This window comes from Neopsephotus bourkii, unplaced genomic scaffold (genome assembly GCF_033783945.1).
Source record: "Neopsephotus bourkii isolate Nb327-2 ecotype Australia unplaced genomic scaffold, CSIRO-AGI_Nbou_v1 NB_107, whole genome shotgun sequence".
In the NCBI taxonomy this organism is placed as follows: Eukaryota; Metazoa; Chordata; class Aves; order Psittaciformes; family Psittacidae; genus Neopsephotus; species Neopsephotus bourkii.
The window spans coordinates 15,690,487-15,702,755 of record NW_026900624.1 but is presented as its reverse complement, the minus strand read 5'-3'; the positions used below and the strand labels follow the sequence as shown (position 1 = coordinate 15,702,755).

The 12,269-nt window shown below is 39.6% G+C and overlaps 1 protein-coding gene across 23 annotated transcripts in view; it reads left to right on the top strand.

The window, feature by feature from the left end:
- Window positions 1-12,269, top strand: part of TNRC6B (trinucleotide repeat containing adaptor 6B) — a 141,045-nt gene that overhangs the window by 55,134 nt on the left and 73,642 nt on the right. Inside the window, exon 1 of one of the 23 annotated variants that reach the window (XM_061364100.1) lies at window positions 7,799-8,135. The exons of 21 other annotated variants lie outside the window; for them this stretch is intronic. In XM_061364100.1, the coding sequence (XP_061220084.1) occupies window positions 8,131-8,135 (5 nt within the window). In that variant the 5' untranslated portion in view covers window positions 7,799-8,130. Of the gene's footprint in view, window positions 1-7,798; window positions 8,143-12,269 lie in introns of those variants that run through there. One more of the 23 variants, XM_061364128.1, reaches the window with a different exon arrangement.

The window sequence follows — 12,269 nt, the reverse complement described above, 5'->3', positions numbered from 1 at the left end:
TTTAAGGGCTGTTACTGATTTTTAGTCCTAAATTAGTGTTTTGTCTGTATTCTTAGTGTAAAAATGTATTTTAATTTAGCCAAATTTCAGTGATATCTACACCAAGTTTGTGCCACACATTTTAATTTGCTAAGGATTCACTTTTTTGGACAGCTGGCGCAAGTCAGTGGCAGCATAAATGTGTATGAATTACAGTCCTAAAACTTTTCTTCCTTTTGCATCAGATGTAAGTTGCACATTGTGTTTTCCACTGCTTCATTCTCTCCAAAGAATAAATACATTCATCAAGTCTTTTTTTGTTGTTGTTTTGAAGGGGTTTTTTGCATACACCCAGATCAGTTGTTGAATCTTCTTTTCAAGGAGATTAAGAGAGGAAGGGACAAAAAGTCTAATGGTTGTATGTTGTATTAGAGTTGTGCTCTCTTGTTGTTTCGTATGTCCAGAAAACAGAAATTTTGGTGACTATCTTCTATGGCTTAGAGATACCAGAAGTTAAAGGATAAAAAAGGTTAAATAGTCCTAAGTCCAAGAACTTGGTTCAAAGTTGCAGACCCCATCTAGACCCTTCTGGGAGTGACCATTATTGGTTAAAGAAGGGGAGCAAAGAAAAGAAAAAAAAAGGCAATCTCTTTATTCCCTGTAGAAGATATGACTTACTTTTTATGACTAAAACTGTGCTTTGTGGTCAACATGGTATGAATTAAAAACTTGTTTACAGAGATATTTTGGAGCTCTTGGGCTGTATTGCTCCTTTGGCATGCTGTGATTTGGAGAGCTGGTAGGATTTCTTTTTCTCCTACCTAGACAGATGGAGTTTGCTGAAATCTTTGCCCTTGATCAAAGTTGATCAGATTCGGGAGTCATACTGTTTCTAGGTTAGTGCATGCATTTGTATACCTGTGACAGCCACAGCTTGTAGAATTTTCTGCCTGGATAGCTAGCTGCTCCTTTCCTGACATTTCAAACTGAAGGACTGTACATGAAGGCACATTACTTAGGGAAGATTTTCAAGTCACTTGGAAAGATCAGTTTACAGATTTTTGCAGCAATGAAAAGTGCTTTTAATAGAAAAAAAGTCAAATTAGGGAAATCTTTTACAGTAATCACTGAATATGCATTCCTTTTGTATTCTGCTTTTACTTGGGATTTTTTGTTGTTGATTTTTTTTTATTTTGTTTAACTTAGCATATTATGGTTCCTTTAATAAGAACAAAGGAAAACGGGTTGATGCCAGCTCCAACCAAGATGCCAGAAATTCCTTTGCTCAGAGGTTTCCGGGCCAGTGATTGAATTCTCTATGCTAAAACTCAAGGCAAGTTAGAACAATTTGGAGAGAGGTACTGGTCTATCTTGCCTTAAATAAATAGGTAAATAAAAATAGTTTCCTTTTAGGTGGGGGAAAAAAAGAAAAAAAGATTGAACTAGAATATTACTAACTCTTCAGCCCCCAAATCTTCCTTGTCTTTTGTAAGACCTTAAGTATCTGTGAGGAGCCTGCTTTGTGTGAGCAGCCCAAATGAAAGTGAGTATACTGAATTTCAGTAGAAGCATGTCTGAAGGTTCCATATAAAAAATGGGTCCTGTTTTGGTAAAGTGTTTATAGACATGAAAGATAAGGTTTTCATTAAATATTCCAGCCTGGCTGGAATACTTAATATCCAGAAAATGCTTGCTGCTGTTTGTTTGAAAATGTTTTAAGCTTTGAGGCTTAAATAGGGGGAAGGAAGGATTTATCCAATGAGGTTATTACTCCTTTTGAAATACACAGTAACGTAGCTATTGTTGATGGAAGGCCAGTTGAATCAATCATTTAACTGGCGTGGTTAATTCATAGGCTGTAAATAACAATTTCAAAGCAACCACTTGCTGTATACATGGGTGGAGTGATATGGTATGCTATTTCCCTATTTATTTGAAAGAAGTACTATCTTTTCACTGGCATAGATGGAATTGCATTTTAAAGACAAACTTTTCCTATTACATTGATATTTTGGCACCTAGGGATTTTGGAAACTGGTAAGGAGGACCTGTTAGGATAGGAGTACACTCTCCAAGAAGCTTCTGAAGTGATAATAACAATTTCAAAGCAACCACTTGCTGTATACATGGGTGGAGTGATATGGTATGCTATTTCCCTATTTATTTGAAAGAAGTACTATCTTTTCACTGGCATAGATAGAATTGCATTTTAAAGACAAACTTTTCCTATTACATTGATATTTTGGCACCTAGGGATTTTGGAAACTGGTAAGGAGGACCTGTTAGGATAGGAGTACACTCTCCAAGAAGCTTCTGAAGTGATAATAAGGATCAGGTTAAACAAATTCTAAGAATTCTAATTTGTACCAGTTCCCTTGTGTGTTATGTTACTGGAAAGTACTCATTGAATTTCTCAGGATATGGGTATACAAATACATTGAGCACTCAGAGGGTGACTTGACTGAATGGGAAAAGACATTTGGGATCAATTCTTTCAGTTCCTGGGGTAGTTAAGCCTCATGCTTTTTCTGTGTTTGTATCTTTCCTGAGTTTGGAGTCTTTTGTTCAGTTTTGGTCAAGTGAAGAGAATAAGAAATTATAATACAGCTCTGATTACCAATATGTTAAACTTCATGGACCAGAATTTCCGCAGTAAAAGAAGGGTTTCAGGAAACAAAAGAGTACCGGTTCTGGTTATGTCTGTTAATAGTTAATCATCATGTGTGTTTCAAGGTTAGCTGCAGCATATGCTATTTTTTTGCCCAGGTACTGAAAGAGGTGGAAAATAGTTATAGGAAGAGATCTACATGGTGCTCAATATACTGGAGGAGTCTTGGCATCAAAGGAGAACTGGCTGTGCAGGAAGCTGGGATTAGTGCGGTAGAGGTTCAGTAACACATGACGGAGATTCTTAGGAAATGAGCTTTCAGTTCTGTTGTTCATGGAACAACTTTGTTAAAAAGCAGCTAGAAAGCTTCATCTTTCTCCAGGTTGGAAAGGGCATTTGAGGAGTTTGAAGAAGTGAGGGCATAGTGATGGATTATTTATAGGTTGAACAGCTAGGAAAAAGTATTGTGGCAGTTTGAGGAAAAATTAGGTGGAAAAGTATGTGTTTGCAAAGTTTGGTGAATGAAGTTTTCCTTCTGACTTGTTCTCTTTCTTGAGCACTTCATTAAGGTATAGGATCACAACTTTAGCTTTGCCTTGAAGTCATGTATAGTTCTTAAACTTCATATGCTGTGAAGTTTTCAGGCCTTGTATTCTTTCTTTTGTCCCTGGCAAGATATGAACAAGACCTGAGCTTTAGTATGGCTCCAATATAAGTTACAATAGAAGTTTTAAATAATAATGATGGTATGCTCCATTCCTAGAATATGTTGATAGGTGCCTTGTGTAAGGGATACAGAAGCTGTAGTAACCTTTTCAGGAACTGAGTAAGCTTTTCCTTTATTGAATCCTTTTTGTCATGGTATTTTTCTCTGAGAAAAAGAATTTACATTATACTTTTGGTTGCTGTAGTTAAGAACCCTGGCAGCTCTGTTTGCACAATTCTGTAACATGAAATGTCTCACTGCACAGTAAATGTGAAGGCAAGGTGGGAAGCCCAAACCAAATCCCAGGTTTTCCTTAGGAATGAGTATTTTGTCTTTGAAGAACGCTTGAACATTTTAAAGTTTTGTACTCCTGCAAAAGGAGAGGACATCTCTCTTGCACGATGACTTATGTGCACTTGCTGTGAAGACTGGTTAGGGTCTTCACTTCTCAGAAGTGTTGGGCATTCAGCATCTGTGTCTGTTCAGAAAAAATAATGTATAAGTGATCCGAACTATCCCTTATCCATTATGGAGAAGCCTGTGTCAAGTTCCTAGTTGTTACCACATCTAAGCAGCAAGATGCTTTGAACTCCTGTTTTTAACCTTAATTTTAAAAGTTTTCTCTTGAAATACACCATATGGAAGTTGTAAGAAACATGCAAGGAATAGTTAAGGCTCTTAATTCTGTTCCATAATTTAAGGGGTTGTCTGCTTGCTTTTTGTTACTGGAAATTGTTTAGCTGTGTAACCTAGTCTTCACAATATGTCCCTACCCCTAAAGTCAAGCATTTAACTTCCTCTCAGGAGAGACAAAGGGGCCCTTCTGATCCCTGTTAACTTGAAGAGGTGTGTTTGCTAGGATTGTAATCCAGGACAGTTGGTCCACTGGTGACTGGCTGGGGAGGAATTTGCCACCAATTATCTTGAATCTGTTACTGCACCCCCTTTCTGGGGTTGGGGGAGGGAGGTCTTGGGATATCTAACTGGTGAGCTGCAGTAGGGTAGAGGGGACATGCAGGCTTCAGTTCACTTTGGTGAAGAAAATCTGCCTTTTTGCCTCTTACACTTCAGGAAGTAAATTCTTCACCATCAATAGAAAGGACAGTTGGTGAGAGGCATTCTTGCTATGAGAAACTTGTTAATGTTTGAGGTTTCTGCTGAAGAATTGTGTCCGGAGGAGCTGAATAGGCTTTTTCACTTTCATAGTAGCAGCTATGAAGGACTTTCTAGGGGGGAAAAATGAGTCCTAAATTTACTGCCACATGTGTATGGGCAATGTAGAAAAGCCCATTTGGTGGAGTCCAGTGTTGGAGGATGGTGAGAGTGCAGCCTTCAAAAGAAGTAAGATATGCAAAACTGCAGGACTTTGAGCCCAAACAAAATACTCATAAGACAGGGAGTTTTGCATAGGACTGAATGATCTCAGATCCTTTTAAAATTAAGTGAAACCAGGTTAGACAGGCCAGGTCTCCTTTTTGAGATGACAACTGGAGGGCAAAGTTGATACCTTGGTTTGTCGAGTGGACACTGAAGGATGCCAGTGTCAGTAACGTTGAAGCCTAATTTATTGATTTTTACCAAAAGCTCATCAGAGAGGATGAGCTGTTACTAGAACCACAATGCAGCTTAATGTGAAATAAAAATCCCCCACTCCTTTCTTGTCTCAGTTGAGATGAGTGTAGAGAATCCGTGACTGTAAGCATCTCTCTTAATGTGCATCTGTGTGCATGTATATGTCTGTTCATACTGGATACTGTCCTCATAGGAGCACTGTGAAGCTTCATTAAAGTTTTTAAAGTGCTTTATGATCCTCAGATGGAAGGTGCTTAGAAATGAAGTGTTTGTAATCAGGTAAGCTAGTAGCGCATAACAAGGATGTAACTTATTAACACTAGCTTATAACAGGACTGCTAGCATCAGAAAGCTTAATGGTTAGGTTTTAAAGTGTAATTGCCCTCTGAAAAGAGATGTGCAGATCTTGTGTATGCTGTGTATTTTTATACTCCATTGGATGTTTTCTGAACTACTGTTCTGCTTCTTCTGCAGTTTTGCTTGGGGAAATGCTGCATTTTAAACAAACACCCCAAACCAAAGAACAATAACAACAAAAAACCCCACAGGAAAAAAATAAGACAAAACCCCAAAATTCCTTGTGAGCCATCTTAACCAGTATGCCAACAGGAACAGATAAAGAATGAAGTATGTTTCAGTTGTTAGCTTAGTTGAAAAACTTAAGTTAAAGCATTCATTCCATTTATTTTTATAGTAAAATAAGGAGCTTGAAGTTGTTTTCAAATAGCATCTTAAAGGAGACAAAACATGGGTAATTTCACCTTGCCAAGTGGAGTCCATTGCTCCATATGGAAGAGAAACTGATCAAGGTAAAACCTAGGCTTACACTCTGTTTTTAACAGAATGCTAAATAAGCTGACATGTTTTATCCATGTTACATTTATCTAAGAATTGCCCATACTGTCTTCTCTAAATAATTTTGGTTCACTGATTATTTGTTTGAAAAAAGTTTTTTGATTAAAAAAGTTCTGTCCATGGAACATTGACAAGGTGAAAATTTATAGCAGTCAAGTAAGGTAACACAGGAACTCAGGTGAGTGCTGGTTGCTTGGAGTCATCACAGTATTAACAACTTCTTGAGGTAAAAGCTTCCAGGACTTTCAGAATGGAGAACTGGCAAGCCTCACTGAAGTTAAGGGACTTGTGAGTCTGAGTAAAACAGTTTGGCTTTTGAGGGGAACTGAAATTATCTGCAGCTTAGTGCATACTGTCATACTTCAGCGTGAACATGTACAGAACATGGAGCTGCAATACTTGCTGTAATGTTAAGGGGGATAGCTGCTTCGTAAATGTGGCTATATATTTGTTTCTATGAAACTGTGTAAATCAGTTGCCAGGCAGTTGGTTTGGATTTTGTCTTCAGATATTCAGAGCAATTGTGGTGTTCCTTTCGGGTCTTGCCACAAATAAGAACCCATTTCCTGAGATTTCACCACATTTCTTAAATTGCCATGTTTGGATTAGCCCTGCCACAAAACACCACAAGCTGTTAAATCCAGCCAACCTGGGTGATTCTCTGCTCTGGTTTAGACAGCACATCTTCAATAGCTAGCATCGACTGCTTTTATTTCATTAGGTACCTGTTACACACATCAGCTATTTCCAGGGTTTCATGAGCCTGCAGAGGTAGATGTAGAGGTGTTGCATTGCAGGCTGTAGCCCTGCTAAAGAAACCCACTCACTAGGGGAATCTCCATTTGAGAGTTTCTGTGCCTTACTGTGAGGGAGGGCAGTAGGAGCAAAGCATGTCAAAACCTGAGACCTATTAGCCATTCATAGCCTCTTAGTGATCTTTTTGAAACACGTTTAGCCAGTGACTTATGTAGTGTGACAACATACGCTAGTAATTTTTATTCTCATTCATAAGATGCGCAGTTTCTGCCCCTCTCCAAAATCATTCCTACGGGGTGCCCTCCCATGACTTTTTAAGTTAAGCTTCATTCTGTGTTGTTTTTCCACTACTAGCATGGTCTTTTTTACTTTCTACATAGTTACAGTGCAAAACTGTACAGAATTAAAAATGTGTGTATTATCAGGGTTCGGTCCTGAAGGTGCTCCCAGGAGCTTCCTAAGCTGTTGTCTGTCACCTCACTGGATTCCAGTACCTTCTCAGTTCAAGTGTTTATTCCCCATATTGGGCAGACTCAGGAGCAAGCCTCCTCAAAGCAAAGCAATACTTGCATTATCATATACTGTTTCTGAACTGTGTTTTAACTGTTTCTGCACATTCAAGGTAATGTCTGGAAACACCCTGCAGACTTACTGTTTTATGTTGAAACATACTGGGATATTCACTTCCGACTGAGCATTTATCTATGGATGTCTGCCTAATGATGGAGTTGCAGCCTAAGACTCAAGGCAGTAGGGGAAAGTGAGTTGGCTCTGCTGTCCCACAAGGTGTTCATGCCTCTTCACCTAGGGTTTGGGTTTATGTGCGAGTGTCCTGTAGTCAGCCTGTTGTTACTGCCTTGAGTTCATGGTGGGCTGAAGATTAGTCTCGTCTTGTCCTTGAATCAGGATGGGGTGGTACTGAAAACGTGGTTTTCTTTGGAGGTAAGTGCTAGGGGTCTTGTGTCCCCGGTGCACCACAAGAGTGTGTGTCTAGTGGGACTTAGACATTTCATCATTCACCCTTGATGGGCTCTGCCACCTTAATGTAGAATCAGCATAATTGGCCGCCTTTTTTTTAGTCAGTTTTAAAGAGCAAGGACTCCAGCCGAGTTCCTCTCTTTCAGAGTTCTCACAGCTCACATATTTTACCCTTTCTGCTTGCTGCCCCTCGCATGGTGAACGGTGAGGGATCAAGCGGGTGGCGAGCGCGCTAGCTTGGCGGGGAGTTGGCCGTCCTCCCCCTGTGCTGGCGCTGTCCCTTTAAGGCTGGAAAGGGACGGCCCGCCTGGGTGATTGACAGCCCGCTGGAGTCACATGACCCGCCTGTATTTGAAGGTCACAAAAAAAGCTGCTTCCTTTAGAGAGAGCAAGAGGGAGCGAGCGGGAGGGAGCGAGCGAGGGAGAGAGAGAGAGGATAGCAGAGCAGAGCCGAGCCGAGCGAGGGAGTTCAAGCCAAAATGGCCGACAGAGTCTCTGCTGGTTTCTGAACGTTTGAAATAATAATAATAATAAAAAACCCAACAAAAAGAAATAAAAAAAACCAACAACAACCAAACACAAAACCATTTTCGGATTTTTTTTCCTTTTTTTTTTTTTCATTTCCATTTCTACCTTGTATGCCTCAACTCGCTGGATTTAAGCACTGCTGCACTTTATGAGGTTAGTGGTACGTTTATATTTTATTCCTCTTTTTCTCGGTTTTACCTGTCTGTAGATCTTGTAAGAGCCTGCGCTGTTTTCACCCGTGGTTTTGCAGAGGTGGTTTTTTGTAGCACAGATACTTGCTTCAGACGTTGTCTGGTTTTACGTGTGAAGCACTTCTCGTGGATTTTTAGGGCTTTTTAGATGGAGGTGTCGGTAGGAGCATACTGTGGATTTGGAAGGGATTTGTAATTTAAAACACAGGCAAATTACAGAAGGTGGTTTGCGTTTTCCAAGCTGGTGAAGTACAAGATAGTACTGAAAATCTTGTTTTATTTAAATGGAGGCTTCTGAAAAAGTGGTTTCTTCCCCACAGCACCCGAAGCTCTTACATCTGCTGCAAAAATTTGCATATATATAAAACGGGGTTTTGCATTCTTTCTGCTGCCGGGTCCGATGGGGGACCGATGGGGAAACGTTCTCACCGGGCCATCCTTCCTGGGGAGAAACGGGACGGGGGGAACGCTAAAACCAAGCACCCAAACACCTACAGTGCCGGGTTTGGGTGGGAGTGGGGGGTGGAGGATTTCTGCGCCGCCGGAGCGCGGCCAGGCTGGGCTCCCGCGCGGGCTCGGGATGCACACCCCCCCCCCGCCTTAACCCCCTCCCCAAAGCGGCCAGATCACCCCCTCACCCCCCGGTGTCTGCCGTCGTTGGGACCAAATGGCCCTGCCCCATAAACACGGCATCGAGGGGGTAAAGCGAGTTAGGCGGTGCCGGCTTTAAAATGGTCTCGCCGTGTCCATTCGCCCAGAAGTAAGGTACCCTCCTCAGCTCAGTGGGTCTGGCGGCTGGTAGAATGTGGGGCAGGTATTTAGGAATGCACCCTTGCAAGCGCAGGGTGCGCCTCATGTTTGGTAGACTTTTGCTGTGTATTTTTAAGAAAACAAGTATTCACCTGCATGTTAGTAAATGTAAGCAAAAAAGCTTGTGTTTTCTCGCATTTCCCCTCCTCTACCCCGTCTTCTATGTTACTAAAAATTTAAATACAAGTTATTTTTGCATCTCTCTCCCAAACCAAGCAGAAAATTAAAGGGAAATAGCTGAAGCTTGCTTTCTGAGAACAGGCCCCTCCCCCTGCATTGTAAGAGTGTGATGTAATGCTCCTTTCTGTGAGGTTAAATAAAAAAAAAAAAAGAAAGAAAAAAAGAAACAGTTCTCCTTGTGGTCTGTGTTGCTCTTCACCCCTTCCTGATCGGCCTTGGGCTGTGATATTTTTCTGTAGATGGATATTTAAGTAGCAGATAATCAAATAATCATGTGAATGCACTTCCACAGTGCAGTGTATGTGTGAACTGATTGTGTATGGTTAGCAGGTCAACTTTGTTAACCTGCAAGATGAGTGGTATTTTATATTTCTTTGTGGCTTTTATGCATACACTTAAATTCAAAGGGAGGAGACATTTGAATATATTTACTGAAATACGTCTGGCTGTCCTCATTATAGTCTTGTAGTAGTTATACATCAGGGCTTTTTTTTTTCTCTACTGGCTAGCAAACATTTGAAATAATTCTGCAGTTGTTCAGTTTCCCTTGGAAATTAAGGGTGTTAATTTAAAATAGAATGAGCTAATAAAAAGCTGAACTCCATACAAATTTGATACAGTGTGGTATGCTGGTAATTTTGGTGTTCAGAGTTTAGTAGTAATAGATAACCCAGTTCTTGTATGAAGTTGTATATTCTCCCTGTTTAGCATAAACGAGCTTATTATATTCCACCCTTGTACTATTGGCATGTATCTGCGTGAGGGGATATTACAGAAATGTTCTGTGGTTCTGACCTGATGCAGTCTAATGGCTTTTGTTGCTCAAAGCTGCCTTGGGCTTAGTGGGGATCTTGATGTAGCCAGAATATGTTGCATATGCCTGTTGATTAAGAAATTTAATTAGACATTAGAACTGTTTTCAAATGCCATATAAAGTAGAAGTATTCTCAGATTTGGTGCATAAAATGTCAGTTTTGTAGTTCATGTGGTAATTGCTGTAGCATAGGATGGCTGAACTGAGGAAGTAAGGAAAACCTACATTTTGGCCTGAGTTGGCAATATCATAGGATACAGCATTCCAGAATCTGCACTTGAGAAAAGTACTTGCCTTTCCTGCATGTTTTTTGCCTACATGCATTGCTGCCTGTTACATGCTTCCAAATTGTGTAAATGTATAGCTCAATTGTTAGGAAGGTGAAATACAGGATATTTTCTGAAAACTGCAACTGCTCATACCTACAGAAGCTGTCATGGATCAGACCAAAATCAGCTATTGAGAATAATAGAAATTATTTCAGTATGGAGTCTGTCAAACATAGAAGTAACTTTGAGACAGTGTGACGTGAATAGGAAGGACCCATTAAAATCATTCTTCATATAAGTATGTCTTTGACCCATCAGCTCTTAGTGCAGAGTGTGTTGAGGACTCCATAGCCTATGAAATCATGGGATTTTAAAAGTGTGAGTTTGGGCAATTCTCAATACTGTTTGCATTCAGTATGTTCTTGCAGTACAAAGGGAACAAAATACTCATTGAAAATCACTTTGAGTCTCCTTACTTGGAGTTGCAACTTGTATATCAGTTTGAAGTTTGCAGAAGTGTTGGGCTGGGTTTCTTCACTGTTCAGTTTACAGTGGTGAAACCAGGTTTGGAAGCTTTATTTAATTTTTCTGTCTTCATTTCTGTGTCAACTGCTGGTGGTGTCTACAGGAATCAGTCCCTTTCCAAAGCAGACTGTTTCAGTAGGCTGAAAATTACAGTGAAGTCTGTAGCTAGCAGAGCCCTGAAGTTTTTTGCCCTTCATCTAAGAGATTCTTGAGAAATAATTGACATTACTGTTAAGCTTCAATGTACAGGAGTCTGCAGTTTTGATGGGAAAAAAATGAGGGAAAAGCAGTGGCTAAAAAATCAGTATGCCTTAGTTTCAGCAGCTCTTTTTTATCCTCTTTCTCCCCTGCTGAGAAGGAAAAAAAGCATAACTTCATAAGATCATACGGTCTTTGCTGGCTGGTTTCAGCTAAACTTAACCTTTTGAGACTTTTGTCTCATACTTTATTAATAGATGGCTGAGTAGAGGGGAAAGTATTCAAATCTATAAATGAAGAAAAATCTATAGAGTTAGCATATTGTTGGAAGAGAATTTTTATCTGTACATATTTATCTCTGCCAAGGAGATGAGGTCTTGGTGTCTGGATGCTAGTTTTGTAACCTTCCTGAAAGTAAAGGGTGATGTGTATACTGTCAGAGCAAAAGATGTCTTTTCGCTTAAAAAGTATCCTGCTGAGGAAGCTGGTTATGTTTAAAGTGGCTAAACTTTAAATATTTAGCTGTATTTATTGCTGCAGAATTAATTTGATAAACAGATGTAAAATTCCATTTGGGTGAATAGAAAGATTTTTTTTTTTTTGCAAAGCAAGACAAGATCAGTTTTTATTTCAAGAAACAGCAGCTTTAGTTGCTAATGTAACACTGGCATTTAGTTGGTATAATTATGTGTACTGTATTTCAAATATTGGTCAAACAAGATACGTAAAGTTGGGTGTCGGGATAGTACTTTTCAGTCATTTCAGTGTTGTGTAGCCATTGTGGAGATAAAAATTCTATATACTGAAAATATTTCAATTTTGTTTTAGTAATAATCCTGTAATTGTTTTGAAGGGCACATAAGAAATGGTGCCTTTCTGTAATCATGCTGAATTCCAGCTCCAGAGCTGTACGCTTAGCACTTCTCATTGCATAAATTCTTTTTTTTTCCTTTGTAAGACACAAATTTTTCTTTTTTGTAGAGGCAAAAGTTATATTTTGGGAGCAGCATGGATATATGCAAACCCTAATAATTTTTGTACATAATGCCATCAACGCACTTCTGACAGGAGTTCTTAAGGCTCTGTGTATGTTGTAATTTTGAAAGTTATTTTCTGGTCTGTGTAGAGTATGTTGGCATTATAGTTCAGGGTTTTAAATGATCTGATGCTACTAGAACTACGTGTCTGTAATCATTTCTGAAAAATCATATCTTAAGAACTGGTTGATGTGATGATATTTGGATATTATAGCACAGGCATATTGAAAGACAAACCTTGATACTCTTTCGGAGTATTTTAG